Source organism: Corythoichthys intestinalis, chromosome 5 (assembly GCF_030265065.1).
Source record: "Corythoichthys intestinalis isolate RoL2023-P3 chromosome 5, ASM3026506v1, whole genome shotgun sequence".
Taxonomy (NCBI): domain Eukaryota; kingdom Metazoa; phylum Chordata; class Actinopteri; order Syngnathiformes; family Syngnathidae; genus Corythoichthys; species Corythoichthys intestinalis.
The window spans coordinates 33,903,897-33,924,431 of NC_080399.1; the positions used below are offsets into that span (position 1 = coordinate 33,903,897).

The window sequence follows — 20,535 nt, forward strand, 5'->3', positions numbered from 1 at the left end:
AAAAAAAAATCTTTTTCATTGACAGAGTCCGGGCAAGTCATTTCACGAGAGATCGGAATCCAACAACTCGCCTGAATGTAGTCCAACAATTTGCTCAACTAATGGACAGAACAGCTCTGGGGACAATGCGGTAATGTACTGAACAGGACAATATCATACATTATGTGAGCCATCATGTTTTAGAGATTAGATTAGTCACACTTAGTTGAGTAACCAGCTAAAAAATCTACTCTAAAGCATGGCATAACTGGTACAGGGGTTTGAAAAAGTCTGGGTACCCCTGACAATTTGTGTTATTTCCATTTAGTTATTATTTGGTTTTTGGTTTAGCAATTTCATTTTCTTATTTCTAAAACCTCATGGACAGAGTAATATTTCCAAAATCAAACCAAGTTTTTTTGACTAACGGAAGATGTGCAGTATGCATCAAAACGAAATTATGAAGATGAAAAAAATTTGGGCACAATTTTCAGAAGCGCTTTTCCAATTTAAAAATTCATCTGTCTATTCGTATCACAATTCTTGACCCACAATTCGATACACTAATGAACACTTAGAACACTAATAAGCTTAATGAATTAAGTATATTGATTTTTTTAAAAGGAAAAAAACGGTAAGTATGTATTCTGATTTATCTAGTCCATGATCTTACTTTGAGGACTACAGAAATGGTATTTAAATGTCATTTTGCAAAAAATACATGAGGTTAACCAGTGTTGCCAAGCCAGTGTTGTTAATAATGACGTTAGAATATAACAGCGTTACTAACGGTGTTATTTTTTTCAGTAGTGAGTAATCTAATTAATTACTTTTCTCATCTTTGCAACACTGTTACTGAGGATGTAAAGGCGTGCGTTACCATGCCTTACTACGTTGGTTGAATGATGCGAGAAAAGTCACAGAGAGAGAAAAGCGGGAGTGGGAAGGAGGGAAGGGAGCTGTGACACCGTTGCAAACGCGATGCTAGGATAGGTGTCTCCAATAATACCTGACTGTAGTGACAGCCTACAAACTACGCCCAAATGATGCTACGCTAGATATCACATGTATATAGAACTAGATGCGAAATGATTGACACGGTAGCGTTAGCAAATGTATAGAGAACTAGATGCGAAATGATACTCACTGGCGTTAGTAAACAGCCGCCATCTTAAAGCAGTAGACTGCTCAGAAAGGCTCTGTTGTAGAGAGCCTTCGTCGCGAACTTTTTATCTATAATACTCCTAAATCAGCAAAATCTTGACTTGAATCTATGTGACCGGTGGGTTTCGTCTCTGCGTTGTATGTGTTGTTTGAAATGATGACGGGAGTCAAGAGTGCGGTGTGACTTGCTTTTAATCTGATAACAGTCAGAAAAAGCCAATCCTCCCATTAAACATGGCTTTAACAATGTGCCCAGGGCCGGCCCTGGCCATTTGGGGGCCCTAAGCAAAATAATGCCTAGGGGCCCATATTTTTGGCCCACCATTTCGTCACAGTGTACTGTGAACCCCATACATGCAATCCAACCCATATGTCCATATTTCGTATATTAATCAGATTTTGTTGCACTGCATACTTCAAACTTCTTACCCCAAATGATTGTCAGCACTTACAGTAGATGGCGCCAAACCTTTTCTAAAAGAGGAAAAGAAAGGAGGAACTTTTATTTTTAAGCTTTTAATCAAGTATCAAAACTTACAAAAGTCAGATAAAGCAAACTGTAGTAAGCAAAATACAATATAAATTAAACAATTTCACAGTCTCACAATGTACTGTACAGTCACAACCAGTACAACAGTACACAACTGTTGTATAAAGTGAAAGTCAAATATCACAACAACAAACGGCAAATAAAGTATATACAGTCAGATACTCTATATATATATATTGAAACAAAAGAATTGCACAAACAGAAGCCATGACTAACTTACAACTAAAAGCTTCCTACAAGTATAAAGTGCAAAAAATGTAAACACATGAAACTTAAATAAAGAACTTTTTTTTAAGCTTGTAATCAAGAATCAAATCTCACATAAATAAAGCAATCTTTAGTCTACAAAATAGAATAAAAATTAGACCTATAATAATGTCCGATATAAATAAAATGACTATAACTACGCTCTCCAGCCCAAATGCATATTATGCCAATATTTCGTTTTACTACAGTCAGCGGAAGCCGTACATTTGCCGTTGCCGACAGGTGACAACTTGCTCGGCTTTACATGATTCGCTCCGGGCCAAGCAAAAAGTTCCAACTTTGAAGGAGGATTGACAAAAATAAAATAGAAAATATGAAAATAATTAAATTTTATGTAATTATAAAATAGATGTAACAGGGCATACTTGCAAATATTGTATGTTTCTATCTTTAAATGATGAAACCGTTTTAAAACTTTCACATGTAGAAAGTAGATAGAAGGGAACTAATGCAGGAGCAATTATGACAACTCTAACGGTTGATTCACAATATTAAATGAGTTCTAAACCTAGCAAAGGTTACTATCTAGTTATCACAATATCCACAATACCCCTGTGTCAAGTTAAGTTTAGGATAAAGAAATGGGCTAGGGCGACTGTCCCAAAAACCCTTTGAACTTCACATTGTGTGACCTAATGTTATTATTATTATTTTTTTTATGGAAAAAAAAACATGAAAAGTAAAACCAGTTACTTTGCGAAGTAACTAATTACTCTTACATTCAGGTAACTGAGTTACTAACTCAATTACTTTTTGGGGGAAGTAATTTGTAACTAACTACTTTTTTGAAGTAAGATTAACAACACTGGTTAATGCACATTATTTACTTTTGCAGGCCACACAAATTGACAGGGTGGGCCGAACGTGGCCCCCTAACCTTGAGTTTAACACCTGTGGCCTAAAGTGTGGACACATTGGCTGATGTCCACTTTGGCTGTACCATTGATTTTTGTGTTTTATAGGATAAGACCCCCTCCACTGTAGATCTGCCGCTCATCCTCAAGTTCCAGAGAAGAGTGAGAGAACTAGAGAGGGACAAACAGTCATTGCAGCAGCAGTTAGATGAGAAGATGGCAGAAGGGGAAGAAACCAAAGTATGTGTTTAAAATGTTTAAAAGTGGTGCATAGGTTTGTGCTAGTTCTTCGTTTCATTGTTGGTGATTTCTGAACAAAGGACATAGAGGAGATAACGGTCGGCAGAGCAGAACTAGATTTGGAGACGCTTAAGGTAAAACATTAATTAAAGCTTGTTTCAAAATACATACTGATTTTGTGTAATTTCAAAATGAAATGACTTCATTTAGCGTCAAGAGCTGGAGTCTGAGAATAAGAAGTTGAAGCAGGATTTAAGTGAGCTACGTAAATCTCTAACTTGCGAGAACAGTGAGCTGATACCCCCTGCTGTGGGCTCCACTACTTACAACGTCCTGCTGGAACAACTCACCTCTTCAAATGAAGAGCTGGAGATGCGTAAAGAGGAAGTGCTTCTTCTCCAGTCACACTTGGTCCGCCAAGAGGCTATGAAATACAAGGTCTCATTTCAATGCTGCAATTGGAATATTTGTTTCATCTTCAGATAAAACTACCTAAAATCTCCCCCATTTCCAGGACTCTGCGCTCGCAGAGGGTGTAAATTTAGACCTTAGTGACATTCCCTCGTTTCAAGATATTGACAGGTAAGAACGTAGACCTCATTGCTTTTTTTGCTTCATTTATTTATTTTTTTCCCTAATAAGTCCTTTATTACCATCTTTACCTGGCAGGTCAACTGATATCCACACATTAAATGAGGATGGAGAGCTTTGGTTAGCTTACGAGGGCTTGAAGGAGACCAACAGGTGTGTACAGTGTTTTCTTTACGAAAGGACTTCATGTTTTTGAATTGTCAATAACCTTATCCTAGGCTTCTGGAGTGCCAGATGCAGGAGCTGGAAAGGAAGCACAGCGAAAAGTACGAAAAACTCTTAGCGGAGGTGAACAACCTGAAGAAAGAAAAAGAACAGCAACAGAAGTTGTTGGCACAGACCTTGCTCCTGCCTGAACACGCTCGCATTGAAGCGAGCATGGAGCTCGAAATCACACGGCTCACCCACGAAAATCTGGTGGGTTCGTTTAATGGCATTCTGAATTATTTGTTGATATGTCACAGTGTGACAGTCACACTTTCATAATACAAATCCCAAACATTTTTTAAAAAGCTATGTACTGTAGGTTTAAATGTTTGCATTTGACACCTTGTGTTGCTGTCACATTTCAAAGTCTGTGGTGTGTATTGGTTAAGACGTTCCACTGTCTCTAATCCAGTGTGTCTACATATTTTTAGGAGTTTTTGGAACAACAGGACAAACAAGACAAGACTATTACCAATTTGAAAAAAGAGCTTCAACTGTATATGAAAAGAGTAGAAGAGTTGGAAGGTAATCACTCTTTCCTTACTAGCTAATCACCAGTGTTGCTCAAGGTACTTTTAAAAAGTAAAGTTGCTTCTCTGAAAAAGTGACTAATTACTAGTTATTCTATTATGAAATTAACTACTTCAAGTTACTTTATTTTAAAAATGTATAAACTGAGATAAGATTTAAATAATGTAAATCCTTTAAATAATGTTTGTTTCTACCCTGATAAGCCTCCACTCTGTAGCTCCTTTCACACACTCTGAAACACCGGGAATATCTAATACAATATTTAATATAATATTTGTGTGTGAAAACAATTTCCCGTGTCGACTGACACAGAGATTTCACGGGTCGCGTCTATGTATCATGTCCGTGACTTTCCCGTAGAGCGGTATGTGTGAAAGCAGGCGTTAAATTCCTGGGTGACAGCACGTTGGCTGATGATGTACATATCATGGCGGGCCGATCGTCACTTCTTCCCTCTTCGCAGTAAGACTATAAGCGGTAAATAAACATCAAACACAATACTAACCTAAGCGGTAGACAGAGAGCCAATAAGACAACAAAACAAAGCCAGTGGGATTCTTCCTTCCAACCTTCTCTTGAATCGCCTGGGCTTAAATTAGAAATAAGATCTTAAGCCTGAAATTCGGGTCGGGTCGGGCCCAAAATGTCAATTATCACGTTCGGGTCGGGCCGGGGTTCTCTCTCACGCTAACATTTTTAAATAAATATATATTTATATTTGTATACTAAAACAATGTATGGATGTTAAACTAAGGAATACCTGTTATAAAATAAATAATTTGGATAAAAAAGAGAAGGCGCTGTGTGGTAATTGAAAACAGGAGCCGCAGAGCCAGACCATGCCATGTGCCCTGTTTTTAATTTTTCCCTCTGCGAGTGCACAAAACCATATCTATTATGTATTTTTGACCTGGTATTTCGATATGGAGCAGCAATAAGTTAAAAACAAACTAAAGACGGGGGAATTGAAAAGACACACACGCACCGTGGGTTGTGGAAAGGCTTCAAATTGTATGTGAGTGTAACGAATGTGGGCCTTTGCTCTCATACGAGAAATATATTTAACAAACCTTTTCAGCGTTATTTCATTGTGTAAATGCATTTATAATGATCATAAAAATGTGAACTATTTAAACTTTAAGAAAATTTGCCTTTTTTTTTCTGCCAACTGAAAATTCGTTACAAAAGACGGGCTTTAATTTGTTATCATTATGCACAGGCATCGTCACAAATGTGATCACACAAAACCCAACCAGTCCGTTTTCCCAAGCAGCAAGCAGTGCTCTGTCCAGGTCTGACATGCGCATCCCCTCCCTTTCCTCCTTCTCCTGAGTCCTAACAAATAAGACATAAAATTTCGGGGAGTTTTTCCAGGCTCAGGCCAACAACTAAAATATATCCTTTTTTTTTTTCTTGGGATCGGGCCTACAAATAAAACATCGAATTTCGAGTTTTCTTTTTTTCGGGCTCGGCCTGCAAATCAAGTTAATTGATCGGGCTCGGGCCGGGTCGGGCTTTAATACCTGCGGTTCCAGGTCGGGTTGGGCTGGATTTTTTAGGCCCGATCTTACCTCTAGCTAAAATACAGTCTTGATGAAATTAAATTGGCTGCAGTTACGACGTCGGGAACCTCCCTCCGGAACAAAACACGATTTGACCAACATTGTGACAGGAGATCCCTACCAAAAATGACGTAATGTCCGGGTTATAAAATCGCGCCAGCAGCCCTCCCCGCACAGTGAGCACCAGTGGGCAACACGGGACAAGTGTGTGAAACCGTCCAACCTGCGTCATTCACGGGACATCTGTACGTGCGTGAAAGCAAAGACGCGAGTAAATCCCGCGTCACCTTACACGGGAATACCCCTGGATATGTGTGTGAAAAGGGCTTATGTGTCATTGTGCACTTGCCATTGCAGCTTGTATTAGTGTTCGTTCCACCGAAGTTTTGTGTGTGTGCGTAAAGTGGGCTCTATAAACAAGTTTCTTGAGTGAAACATAGTCGGCACCATCTTTGACATTTTCTGCTATGGACTTCCGGTTTAGAAAGAACAACATGAAGTGCGTTAAAGTAGGCAGTGTGTAGACAAAGTTAAAACTGCAAAATCAAACCAGAGGAACCCACGGAATCTCCAAAAATGGATTCAGCACGACATAGATGAAGCGTATGTTTGTTCTTATCACTTCGTTGATCGTTCGTGGACAAAATTCTAACAATCTGTGCAGCCTGTGTTAACATGAGGTGTAGATTGACCGTCAGTGACTAAAATTAGGCAAAATTACAAATAATATTACAGTTGCCGAATGCAGAAGGGCTGACACAAATTTGGTTGTTACAAGGAAATACTACAAGGTATTATTCATCTGGTTAGATTATAGTTATGGATGGTATTATAAGCTCATCACACATGTACATATAAACACAAATAGTATGTCATTTTTTTTAATTGCAGAAATTGAATGCAATAAAAAAACGACGGAATCACCTAGACAACATGATTCCGTTTCTAGTTTTTTTTTTAAACTATTGGTGCATGTGCAAAACAGATCAATAAATTACTATTTATAACATGATTAGAAAAATATTTCAAAAAGTGCAGCATAAATGGAGCCATCCATCATCAAAGTAAAGTGCGCGTAGTCTCGATATACAGTGTGTCACAAAAGTGAGTACAGCCCTAGCATTTCTGCAGATATTTTAAGTATATCTTTTCATGGGACAACACTGACAAAATGACACTTTGACACAATGAAAAGTAGTCTGTGTTCAGCTTGTATCATATAGTTAATTTATTTTCCCTTCAAAATAACTTAAAATATAGCCATTAATATCTAAACCCCTGGCAACAAAAGTGAGTACACCCCTGAGAACATCCCTAAATGTCCAAATTGAGTACTGCTTGTCATTTTCACTCCAAAGTGTCATGTGACTCGTTACAGGAGTGCTGTCATTCTGTGTAGCGCACAAAAGTAAGATATATGCACAGAATTCACTTGCTATTGATGGCGCTAGACGTTAAATCCCCAATAAACAAATTTAATGGCCTTCCACGGAAAAACAAAACTCTGATGTGGCCCACGGCAAAAATGAGTTTGACACTCTGCTGCTAGGATAGGGAATCGTTGCAATGGAAACGGTTCCTAACTGGGATGGAGTGCCTTGTTGTGTTTCATGAATAGCTGTGTTTGTTTATGATGTATTATGTGCTAACATTTAACTCATTCAGTGCCACAGACATGTTTTCATGTCTTAGTCTGCTCTACTGTCAGTTCTAAGTTTATTCACAAGGTTAACTCATTTGCTGATATTGACGGTGACAGACGTTCAATCCATTTTGACTACCGTACCTCCCAGTTGAAATGGATTGGATGTCTATACCCATCAATGGAATCGAACCATGATCATTCACTGGGCATTCTTAATGTTTTCATTAAGCTCAACAAAGAAAAACCTCCATTGGGACAAACTCTCCTGCAAAAGCAGTAAGTATACCTCGCAAGGAGAGGGAGTACCAGGGAATGTTGGAGTACAAAGAGGGTGAAGAAAGCCGCCTCGTTAAAAGTCTGGTTTTAGGTATGACACACCTATCTTGCTTGGGTTATAGACGTCAGATATCTGATTCTAAATGAGTGTTGTCCTTTTCAGACCTGAAGGCCGGCAGTGTGGCTGTCAGTTTTCTTCCTGGCCTTCCCGCTTACATCATATTCATGTGCCTGCGATATGCTGACAGGGTTAACGACGACCAGAGAGCCAGCACACTGCTCAATACCGTCCTCTGCAGTGTTAAAGGAGTTATCAAGGTCCAGTACAGCGATTTCACTCGGTGTCCGCTTATATTTAATACTTTATATATGGCGGAAAACACAGACAAGGCTGAAAAAGCAGTTTCTGCTGAGAGAATAGAATAGAATAGAATAGAATAGAATAGAATAGAACAGAACACCTTTATTGCACAAAGTGTCATGAGATTCAAAGCTGCTCCATAGAGTACACACATACTTACACATAGAATGGATTGAAAAGGTGCAACCCTCTGTAAAATAAACTGCCAAAAGAACTGTTGTGTTTGATAGACCAATATGTCTATATGCTGCCATAGCAGTTTAATGGCACTTTAAGCCCCCAAACTATTTTTAATTTGTCCGTTTTACCCTGGAGACCCCCGTTTAAAGACACCGCACATACGCTTTTGTTTCAACCCAGCCATAAAAAGAAGGTAATTATATTTATTATCGAAATGTCTGTCATTTTTAGCAAAGAATAATTGATGTCTACTATTTAGTTTAAAAAAAAACAACTTAAAAAAATTATTCTCTCGCATATTTTAAACTTTAAAACAAATTACATCACAATTTAAAACATAGTGTCTGTAAATAGGTCACAGATATCTACCTCATAACTATTGCTTAATTTTATGGTTTTTTTTTGTCGCATTTTCCCCGATATTTTAGATGATAAATATTCGACCCAAACAAAGAATTGAAGAAAAAAAATGTTTAAAAGGGTAAATATATGAAAAAAAAACATTGACCACTCCTTAATGTCTGTGATTTCTGCATCACAGTCCTTGTTATATTACCATGGTTCACCCATAAAATCCCCCACAAGTCTGGCTGTGGCCATTCACAGCTGTGTCATGACCCTCGGTGATACATGCTACACAGAGTTTTTGGATCGAAACAAGGTAGGGACGCGATAATATCTCATTAAAATCATGGTGTCTTTAATTATGCTCTCCCATGCTGTCACCTCCAGTTAGGGTTTAGGGGTTTAATTTTTTTTTTAATGCCCTCCTGTTCAAAATGTTTCTTCCCCCAGAAAATTGAGATTTTAAGCTTTCCAATGATGTGTCACACATGAATATAGGACAATTTTAAAATTTGGCCAGATTGGGGGTCTCAGAACGGAACTTCAAGCCACCTCAGTGTTTTCCGCCATATGTATATACAGGATGTGTGTATAATAAAACACTTTATAGTCCATAATGAATGATACACTGTAAAAACAATGGTTAATTTGAAGAACAGTTGTCACTACAGTGGACAGCTATTCACACGTTGACACATAAGACACTTTATAGAGCAGGGGTGGGCAAACTATTCCGCAAAGGGCCACAGTGGGTGCGTTTTTAGGCATTAAAAAAGAGTGATATCTCAACCTCTCTCTCGCTCACGTCAACGACGCGATGCGTTCAGGTACAGCACGCAAAACACAACCGCCGCATTAGACCCTGATTCGTTACATTATTACAGGAATTATTATGATATTATTATTCTGTTTTTTATTAATAATTTATTTGATTTGCTATGTGTAGTTCGCATTTGTAATAGTACCAGCAGTATTTATTAAAGATTTAGTGTAGGTTTTTGGGCTGTGGAACGAATTAATGGAATTATAATGTATTCATATGGGAAAATCCTGCTCGACATACGACCATTTCGACTTACAAACATGGTCCTGGATCGACTTAACTTCATATGTGGAGGTAGCACTGTACTTTTTCATGCCAGGTATTTCAACGCAGTTAATTACCTTAACTACATAAAATGTGGAATAGTTTAAATATCAAGTATTGTTTAGCCACACCTGGATTCATGACCTGATAACTATTCATCCTTCACACAGCCGCTGGAAACAAATGTTGTTTAATCCTTCTGCAAGCGACCTTGAGATTGATTTTTGATTGATTGATGGTTTTACGACGCTATGCGTGTGTGCGCTGGTCCTCATGGAAAATGCAGACCTCTTTAAGGCAAAACACTACCACTTTTGTCTACTAGTGTCGCTAAGATCGATCAAAACTGAAAAATTGCCAAGTGTTGCTTTAAGTAACAGGAAGTTTTATTTTTTGTGTGATAGAAATACTGTGGTAATGGATTTTTTTTAGTCAGAAATAAGCATCACTGGTTACCGTTCTTCGTGTTGGTTTGTTAGTGTGTATTAAATACATTTTTTTTGGTGTGTAAAAATAATGTATCTTCATCTTGAAATAATATTTTGGTAACACTTTATAATAACTATCCGTTTTACTAGTTAATAGGTCATTAGTAAACTGATGATAAATGATTTATTGTTCATTTGTGTGTGGAGTATTTGTTAACAGTTTGTTAAGCATTTACAGGGTGTTCCAATATGGTTGACCCCATTCTAAATGCCCATGCTAGTTGATGGATCTTAATAAAACTATATACATACACTTTATGTTGAAGGTCATAAGTTTTATTGGTTAAATATACAAAGAAAAGTACAAATATTTGTTGGTTCTATGGCAGATTTTCATAAATGTGCAACATGAGCGCTGCCTGAAAAATGCCTTATCAAAATGCCTTTTCTTTTGAAGTGAACTGCATTTCTTAACCTGAAAAGATAGAAATGCCAAACGTTACACACAAAAACTTGAAACGTTTCTACACAAACTGTGTTTCAGGTTAAGAACACCCTGTAAATGCTTAACAAACTGTTAATACTTCACAAATCAACAAAAAATCATTTATCAACAGTTTACTAATGATCTATGAACTAGTAAAACGGATAGTTATTATAAAGTGTTACCAATATTTTTACAAAAATTATTAGAATTGTAAATTATCATTTTTTAAAATCACAAATTATTTTAAGAAAGTGTCAACATATTTTTTTCAATTTATTTAGGTAATCTGAGTGTAAATCAGCGATTTCATGATTTGATTCGATACTTTGAACAAAGGTACATTATCCGATATTGCGAAGTCTGCCACGGTTGGATTTCAAGAGCCTCTGATTAATTCTAATGCAATATCATGCAGTTATTTAGCAAATATTTCACTAAAGTAAAAAACAAAGCAAAGCAATTTTGTCTAACAATTTTGTTGCTTAAACATAGAGTAGCAAAGATTTGAGTGAAAACCATTGTTTTTAACAAAACACTATATCTAAAAGATGATGATGCTTTACGTTTCGATCGATTTGATAGGATTGTTTCTGAACTGATCAATGTTTCGTGACACCCCTAATTTAATGCAAGGTTGTAAATCCCGATACCATATTAATTCTTCAGCAATGTGATATTTGCTAAGATGCCAAATTTGGTCTGCCTTAATTCAATTCGATACAAGGGGCCTTCAATTAATCCTGATAGACGCATCGTTGCACCCCTAGTAAACTGTTCTAATGCCACATCTTTTCTTGTGTTCTTTCAATAGAAGCGCGGAAAGAATTTTGATGTGTCATCTTTCTGGTTATCCAACACGTGCCGACTCCTGCACTGTCTGAAGCAGTATAGCGGAGATGAAGTGAGCACAAGTCGCAGCATGAGCGTTACAACCGAACGAACACACATTTCACTTTGAGTTCAAACCTCATCCCACACAGACGTACAAGTCTCACAACACGGCGAAGCAGAACGAGCATTGCCTGACCAACTTTGAACTGACAGAGTACCAGAATGTTTTTGCCGACCTCGCCATCCAAATTTACCGCCAGCTCATAAAAAGCATGGAGGGCACACTGCAGCCTCTCATAGGTGGCGTGAACAATCCCGTGCGCGCGTTTGCATTGATGCGAAGCGGTTTGACAGTGTTTGTCATGTGCAGTGTCGAGCATGTTGGAGCACGAGGACATCCAGGGGGTTTTAGGCTCCAAACCAAGTGGTCTGAGGAAAAGGAGCTCGAGTTCACCAGAGGAAGACGCGGTTACGGTGGATGTCTTACTGCAGCAGCTGGGCCTCTGGTACACCACCATGGTTAAGCACGGGATGGACTCTAGCCTCATTAAACAAGTTGTCCGGCAGCAGTTCTACATCATATGTGCTGTCACCATCAACCACCTGTTGCTCAGGAAGGACATGTGCTCGTGGAGCAAAGGGCTCCAGATCAGGTAATGGCTATCTCCTGTTATTTTCTGAAATTTTCCATTAGAGCATGAGAAAGACACCAGATTTGTCAAAGACAATGCAAGATTGAAATGTACACTTATTTGATGCCTGACTCATATTTGTTCTGTGACCACGCTTCTAACTGAAAACACTTGTATGTCAAATCATTTTTGTAATAAAGTAATCTTTTTCCATTCTTTTTTGGTTATATAGAATAAGTAAAATAGACGATCCAATCACGCGTTTGGAAATTGGACCGATCACAAAATTTTCAGAAGATCAACATCATGTGAAAAAGATCAGCTTTTGAAAATGTATTTATTTATTTGTATTTTTAAATGTAAGGGCTACAAAGCAACTAAAGATTTGAGATATCCAAGGACATTGCCAAAACTAACAAAAAATACCATTCATACTACACAACAATAAAGGTTTGCTGGCGACAAAGAGGTAAGGGGAAAAAGTGAGGTCACCTGTTAAAATTTCTACTCTCCTCGCCACGTGTGCGTTCAGGTACAATGTGTGGCAGTTGGAGGAGTGGCTGGCAGAGAGGGAGCTGAGCGACTGCGGCGCCAAAGAAATGTTGGAACCTCTTGTCCAGGCCGCGCAGCTTCTACAAATCAAGAAGAAGACCGAGGCGGACGCTCAGGCTATTTGCGACATGTGCACGGGCCTCACCACTTCACAGGTCCGTCATCAGTCCATGTATTTCACACATTAGCCCATGTTTTTTTACACAAAACGTCCCATTTTGTTTTGATCGTGTGTTCTTTATTGCAGATTGTTAAAGTGTTGACCCTCTACACTCCAGTGATTGAGTTTGAAGAGCGCGTGACAACCGGCTTCATCACCACCATTAGAGTGTGTTGTTATGACAGCAATACTTGTGCTCCTTTTACACTCCTCAAATGATTAACCGCTTCCATTTTGTACCTCACAGAACATCTTAAAAGACAGAGAAGAGTTATCAACACTGATGATGGACGCCAAGAAAGTCTTTCTTGTAACACTTTCCTTCTCGCCTTCCTCTGTGGCGCTGGAGGACATTCAGATCCCTGCCAGCCTAAATTTGGACTTTCTCCACCGCATCTAGAACCAGCATTTGCTCCTCTTACAGTATTTTGATGTTAAAGGGAAAGACCAGGTGTAGTATAAACTACATTCATATCAAGGACAGTTGCTTAAAGCATTTGAGCCCAATCGATCGCAGCGCTGGTATGGGTGGCTAGCGGCATCAAAATAATAATAATTTTGGACCCCAAGTTAAGGTAGATCGCGGGAGGTTGTCTCCTTATAAAGGAGATCTTGGAGCAAAAAACAATGAGAACCCCCTGTATTAGAGTATGCAAATTGCAAATTTCTTAGACCTCGTATAATGGAGAGAATAATCTTTAAACAAAAAAATGACAATTTATGGGGACAACCATTTGTCATGTCAGTTATACCCACCCAAATACATACTAATAGACTCGAGCAGAGGTGCATGCGATAATGGGTATTAATCACATAACGAGAAAGTGTTAGTAATTTGGAAATCCAATTGAAACCTCAAAAGACCAGACTGACTTGCCATGTATATCTGCAGTATACAGTGGTATCTGAACCTTTTGGAATTTGTCAGATTTCTCCATAAAATCACCATCAGATGTGATCTGAGCTTTGTCAAAATCACACATATGAAAAAACAGTGTCTGCTTTAACTAAAACCACCCAAACATTTATAGGTTTTCATATTTTAATGAGGATAGTATGCAGACATGGCGGCACGATGGCTGATTGATTAGCACGTCTGCCTCACAGTTCTGAGATCAAGGGTTTAATCCCGGGCTTCGGCCTTCCTGTGTGGAGTTTGCATGTTCTCCCCGTGCCTGTGTGGGTTTCCTCCGGGAACTCCGGTTTCCTCCCACATCCCAAAAACATACATGGTAGGCTGATTGAACACATACATGGTAGGCTGATTGAAAACACTAAGTTGTCCGTAGGTATGAGTGTGTGTGTGAATGGTTGTATGTCTCCTTGTACCCTGCGATTGGCTGGCAACCAGTTCAGGTTGTCCCCTGTCTACTGCCCGTGGTTGGCTGGGATGGGCTCCAGCACCTCCGCAACCCTCGTGTGGAAAAGCGGCATGGAAAATGAATGAATGAGTATGCAAACATGACAAAAGGGGGGGAAATAAGTACGTGAACCATCACATATTTAATATTTTGTGGCCCCCTATTTGTCAGCAATAACTTAAACCAGACGCTTTCCGTAGTTGCAGAGCAGTATGGCACATCGATCAGGGCTAATCTTGGCCCATTCCTCTCTACAAAACTTTGTAGTAGTTCAGTCAAATTCCTTGGATGTCTGGCATGAATCGCTGTCTTCAGGTCATGCCACGGCATCTCAATGGGGTTTGAGTCTGGACTTTGACTTGGCTACACCACAATGTGTATTTTGTTCTTCTGAAACCATTCTGAAGTTGTTACTTCTTTGTTTTCGATCATTGTCTTGTTGCAGCATCCACACTCTTTTTAGCTTCAACTGTCTGACAGACGGTCTCAGGTTTTCCTGCAAAACATCCTGATAAACTTTTGAATTTGTTTTTCCATTAATAACCTACCTCACCAAACTCATCACATCACATACTTCAGCCAGAACCCGGTCAAGCCAACAGCACCGTCTACTCCCGCCCAGGACTCGGCTCAAGACTATGGGCGACAGGGCCTTTACAGCTGCTGCTCCCCGTCTCTGGAACGCCCTCCCAGACCACCTCAGAGCCCCGCAGATGGTGGATGCATTTAAAAAAAGGACTAAAAACTCACCTTTTTAAAAAAGCTTATTCTAGCTAATTTTATTTGACTGTTTTACTTTTATCTGATTGGTATCTGATTTTATCTGTGCTTGTGTCTGTTTTGCTTTTACTCTTTTATTCATAGTCTTCTTCATTTTATTTATTATTTTCTTTTTTGCCAATGTGCACTTTGAGATTTGTTTTTCAAATGTAAAGTGCGTTATAAATAAAATGCATTATTATTATTAATTGCAAGTTGTCCAGGCCCTGAGGTAGCAAAACGGCCCCAAATCATGATGCTTCCTCCACTATGCTCCACGGTGGGGATGAGGTGTTGATGTTGGTAAGCTGTTCCATTTTTCCTCCACACATGACGTTGTTTGTTACTCCCAAACAATTCGACTTTGGTTTCATCAATCCACAAAATATTTTGCCAAAACTTCTGTGGAGTGTCCAAGTGCCTTTTTACGATCATTAAGCAGGCAACAATATATGTATATTTTTCTTAGACAGCTGTGGCTTCCTCTGTGGAGTTCTCCCATGAACACCATTCTTGGCCACAGTTTTACAAAGAGTTGATGTGTACACAGAGATATTGGACTGTGCTGATTTCTGGAAGTCTTTAGCAGACACATTAGAGTTCTTTTTTTTTTTTTTTTTTTTTTTTTTTTTTTTTTTACGTCTGAGTATTCTGCTGCGCTGAACTCTTGGCATCATCTTTGCCACGCCTTGGGAGAGAAGCAACAGTGCCAAACTCTCTCCATTTTCAGATAATGCAATTATCTTAGTATTAATTAGGAAAGACAATTCTTTCCTGGTTTTGGTTTGATAGTGGGCAGGGCAGCTTTAAACCACTCATCAATGATTGGGCACAGACCTGACTTCAATTGCTTGGTAAAAATTGGTTTCAATTGTTCTCTAAGGCTAGGATGATACCGCAGGTCTTTATGCACTAATCTTTTTTTTTTTTCGTGTTTTTCCGACTCGAGTGAGGCATTAATTTGACGGTCTGAACGTGAAAGTAGCATAGAAGTGGACAATTTCAAATCCGATCTGGATCACCTTCGTATGTGGTTTTAATCCGATTTGGGCCACATTTTTCCAGAATGTGGTGTGGGTCTGAACTGTCAAGTCTCCCAACTTGGAATTCATGCAGTAATTACGTCAGAAAAGAGCAAGAGGGACAATACCGCTACAGTAGCTGTGCAGCTGTGCATTAGCGTTAGCTCCTAGTTTGAATGTGGCTTTTGGGGAAGGAGCGGGCTTGACAAGTCAAAAAATATGAAATTGGTTGAGAATAAGCCTGAGAATGCTAGGTTTTCTCTCTGCTCTAAATGAGCAATATTTCAGGATTGCTTACACGGCCGGTTGTTGGGGCAAACTGTCCGTGTGTGTGTGTGTGTGTGTGTGTGTGTTTCGTGTGTATGTCATTTGTTTTGATGCTCTTGTGCATGCGGGTCAGTTGCTTAGCGTATCTCGTACTGCGAATTAGTGCGTATGCGTGAACCTGAACGGGCTCAATGGACAAAAGCAGTCTGTACGGCCACGCCAAAAACACAGATATGACAAAAAAATCGGAATTTTGCATTAAGACCTGCGGTATGAACTTAACCTAAAAGTCTCCTTAGGCAGAGGGTTCACTTACTTATTTTTAGTCCTTCTGTCATTGTTTGCATGCTATCCTCATTAAAATATGAAAACATATAAATGTTTGGGTGGTTTTAGTTAAAGCACACTGTTTTTGCATATGTGTGATTTTGACAAAGATCAGATCACATTTAATGGTGACTTTATGCAGAAATGTGAGAAATTCCAAAGGTTCAGATACTTTTTCATACCACTGTACAGTATGTATACATGCTGAAATGTCAGGTTGGCTTGCCAGGCTAATGTCAGGTGGCTATTTCATGGAAACACTGCCTTTTATTGACCCTTTTTTCCACAATTACATCAGAAAAAAATAAATGTTTTTTTTTTCCTTTCTTTCTTTTTCAATTTACTTAACAGGATTCTTTCTGCTTGGATGCACATGAGAAAAGTCATGTCTTTCCTTTTTAAGTTTTCATCACAGTTCATCTCAATCTATTTATTCACGTGGCAAGTAAATATGAAAAGTCTTATTTAAGAAAATGTGTGAGACTGTGATTTCCTGTTATGAAAATTGTTAATATAGGTGTGGAAATTAAGATTTGCTCAAATGTTTTCTTTTAGCTCAAGTACTTATATGTGACAATCCTGATTTTTGTTTGCCTTTTTGATATATATAAAAACTAAAAAGAATGGATGGTCTCTATGTAAATTTTTTTTAATCGTTAGTTCTTTAACAGTTTTATGTAAATGGTTATAATGTATGTAATGGATAAGAAGTAGAGATAATTCCACATTTTGCATGCGAAAAAAAGTGAAATAACTGAAGTGTTGTCAATGATAACCAGAGCCTCAGAGTATACAGGTGTGGGTGAAAAAATATTTTTAGCAAGGCAGTCTGGCATCCTGATGATTTTTGTTCTCATGTTGTCATTCCAATTATTCCTTAACAATTCAACTCCAAATTATCCAGGAAATGAACCTGACAAATGTAATCAGACAGGTTCGTACACTCAAACTCATCTGTTGCCAAACATGAGAAAGGTGTTGAATTTTCGAAGTAATATCTGTCAGTCGTTTGAATTGCAGAAAATTATTTTACAAGCAAAAGGTACTCTCAAAATTACATCACAACAGAAAATGTTTGGGACTAAAGTGCAAAGGCTGATCACAAAAATTATGTTTGTTTTTTTTGTTCAATTTTGTTCGGTCGAGTTGACACTTAGAATTATGGAAATGCTTCCTGGTACTTAAATCTCCTAGGTAACTTCTATTGTTTTTTTTGTATCCGGATTCTTCCCCTTTTGGATCCTTGAACAAAAGAGCAGCTTCGTCACAAGACAGGTGGGCGGAGTCTCTCTATCTCAGAAGCAACAGGTGAGGCGCTCCCGCCGGCACGGTCAAGCGAACGAAAAGCACACGCCAGTAGAAAATATAACTTTTCAGAATAATAGTACTCGGTCCAAACATTCATCGCTAAACTGCTAATTTCTCATTCTAAACATGTGACAATTAAATGTAAATGTGCACGAATCAACACCATTATTGTTCTAATCACCCACGAATGAGAAAAATAGATTTATTCAAATAAATCTTAAGATTACTTTGAAGCGCTAACCGGATCCGCAGGTTCACTCTTGTTACAATGATGAGTGCTGTCATAGTTGAGTGGGCCAGGGACAGAAAAAAATGTCGGTAACTTAGGAAGTAAAGTGATGAACAAATATTACAACATTAGAGTTTAAAACCACTACGCCTAAATATGGCGTTGTTTCAACTTTACACGCGGGTAAGTAAATTATTTTTATACGCTATGGTGCATTTGTAGATTTATAATAATTGTTAAGAGAGACATATGGAAACTTTGTCAATAATTTTGTTATTAATGTTACACAACATGTAATTATCACAACTTGCTAATTAATTAAACTTAAGTTTAAAGCGAAAATTATTTTAAGTGGCAAATATCAACATTTCTACTAAATATTCTATCGTGTAACTTCACAATCTGCACTGCAGTACAATAGAGTGTGGATTCCAGATGCTGAACATGTTTGGAAATCAGCAGAAATTGTGAGAGATTTCCATTTTGGAGATCATATTTTACACCTGCTTCTCGAGGATGGCACCGTAAGTAAATAAAAGTTCACACATACCTGTAGTACTAAAATAAAATGAACCCACACTCACTCACCCAACTCTCAACTTTCCCTCTAAGGAACTCAAGTACCCCGTTGACTCATCACCACCAGAACTCCCGCCTCTCCGCAACCCGGACATCTTGGTTGGGGAGAACGACCTCACCGCTCTCAGCTACCTCCACGAACCAGCTGTCCTGCACAACCTCAAATTGCGCTTCTTGGAATCCAGAATCATCTACACCTACTGTGGTAGGCTCAGAGGGCAAACTTTGTCTCGCTCATAAAAGCACTCAGGTGATGTTCTCATGCAGGCATCATCCTGGTGGCTCTGAACCCTTACAAGCAGCTTCATGTCTATGGAGATGCAATCATTCATGCGTACTCGGGTCAGAACATGGGTGACATGGACCCTCATATATTTGCGGTGGCGGAGGAGGCTTACAAACAGATGGCTAGGTGAGTAAGACCAATGTAACTTTACAGATTTGTAGTTTTTTAAATCACTTTTTTTTAACCTGAGTGCTTTTCTCTCTTGACTAGGGACCACAAAAATCAATCTATTATCATCAGTGGAGAGTCAGGAGCTGGTAAAACGGTTTCTGCTCGATACGCTATGAGGTACTTTGCTGTTGTCAGCAAATCTGGTAGCAAGACCCAAATTGAAGACAAAGTTCTGGCATCCAATCCCATAACAGAGGTGAGGAACACGACGGTCCTGTTTATAACAATGCACTGGTAACATACTGCTGGGTTTTCTTTTAGGCCATCGGGAACGCAAAGACGATCAGGAACGATAACAGCAGCCGTTTCGGGAAATTCACCGAGATAAGTTTTGACAACAGGTATCGAATTATTGGCGCAAACATGAGGACTTACCTGTTGGAGAAATCAAGAGTTGTTTTCCAGGTATGACCACTTGATATTCTTAATTAATCTTCTACTGCAGGGGTGTGAAACTCATTGTTTATGTGGGCCACATCATAGTTTTGATTTCCTTTGAAGGGCCATTATGTCTGCCAATGGTGTACCCAAGCAACACGTCACTTGTGCTCATTAATATTCATGACGTTAGCAATTGTGCCTAGGCGGGTCAACCTCCCGTTTGTCCCCAATAGTAAATGAATGGAAATAGTGTACGAACGAGATGTTTACTGAGCTAAACCTACTAATTCTGTGGGAAAATTATGTCCCTGGTGCCAGATTCACTGGTAAGGATGTGAAAGCACATACAAATATTCAGTCAAAGGGATGGCTTTAGGGATGAGGGCTGAAAAAGAGGGGAAAAAGAGCCGGGCCGACCTCATCCAGAGTTAGCTTTTTTATCGACGTCTTTTTCTTGTGTGCATTGCCTTACGTCACTGACAATGACATTCGCCTGTTTCAACAATCTATCCTTTACCGCAATATGCCCTGTCTTTCTTATATATTATATTATATCCTCTAGTTGTCTTATGTCTCTGACTGTTCTTGGGGGCAATTTACATTGCTATTTTTGCGTAGCGATCACAAATGCTACCCCGTGACAGCCAACGAACACTTTTATTTTTTTCATTAATAACAAATCTTAATTCTATAATTTATTTACACTTCCCCCTTACTACTACTAAAGTTGTTTTTTTTACAACAGAAAAGGTAACAGTGGCAGTCAGATACCATTTTAATTTTTTTCAGGTCATTCACTGTCAGACAGAAGCAGCACGGCAAAACGCCACGTAAAAAATAAGTAAAAATATCAAAATGGCTTACATCTTTGTCCTCTGAAGGACCATGGCCCCGAACAAAATGTTTACTGCATATG

General features: G+C 38.7%; 2 protein-coding genes across 5 annotated transcripts in view; both read left to right on the forward strand.

Moving 5' to 3' along the window:
* The window catches only part of LOC130916051 (unconventional myosin-Va-like), a 29,009-nt gene extending 13,363 nt beyond the window's left edge, over window positions 1-15,646 (forward strand). For both annotated transcript variants that reach the window (XM_057836422.1, XM_057836424.1), the window contains 16 exons: window positions 26-130; window positions 2,923-3,054; window positions 3,135-3,188; window positions 3,265-3,492; window positions 3,569-3,636; window positions 3,724-3,798; window positions 3,864-4,062; window positions 4,284-4,377; window positions 7,820-7,957; window positions 8,030-8,184; window positions 11,566-11,655; window positions 11,735-11,885; window positions 11,956-12,238; window positions 12,750-12,924; window positions 13,017-13,097; window positions 13,177-15,646. In XM_057836422.1, coding sequence (XP_057692405.1) covers window positions 26-130; window positions 2,923-3,054; window positions 3,135-3,188; window positions 3,265-3,492; window positions 3,569-3,636; window positions 3,724-3,798; window positions 3,864-4,062; window positions 4,284-4,377; window positions 7,820-7,957; window positions 8,030-8,184; window positions 11,566-11,655; window positions 11,735-11,885; window positions 11,956-12,238; window positions 12,750-12,924; window positions 13,017-13,097; window positions 13,177-13,329 — 2,181 coding nt within the window. In that variant the 3' untranslated portion in view covers window positions 13,330-15,646. The remainder of the gene's footprint in view (window positions 1-25; window positions 131-2,922; window positions 3,055-3,134; window positions 3,189-3,264; window positions 3,493-3,568; window positions 3,637-3,723; window positions 3,799-3,863; window positions 4,063-4,283; window positions 4,378-7,819; window positions 7,958-8,029; window positions 8,185-11,565; window positions 11,656-11,734; window positions 11,886-11,955; window positions 12,239-12,749; window positions 12,925-13,016; window positions 13,098-13,176) is intronic.
* Window positions 15,647-18,169: 2,523 nt separating this feature from the next.
* Window positions 18,170-20,535, forward strand: part of myo5c (myosin VC) — a 30,281-nt gene continuing 27,915 nt past the window's right edge. For all 3 annotated transcript variants that reach the window (XM_057836425.1, XM_057836426.1, XM_057836427.1), the window contains exons 1-6: window positions 18,170-18,385; window positions 18,616-18,726; window positions 18,815-18,986; window positions 19,049-19,193; window positions 19,278-19,434; window positions 19,500-19,643. In XM_057836425.1, the coding sequence (XP_057692408.1) occupies window positions 18,359-18,385; window positions 18,616-18,726; window positions 18,815-18,986; window positions 19,049-19,193; window positions 19,278-19,434; window positions 19,500-19,643 (756 nt within the window). In that variant the 5' untranslated portion in view covers window positions 18,170-18,358. The remainder of the gene's footprint in view (window positions 18,386-18,615; window positions 18,727-18,814; window positions 18,987-19,048; window positions 19,194-19,277; window positions 19,435-19,499; window positions 19,644-20,535) is intronic.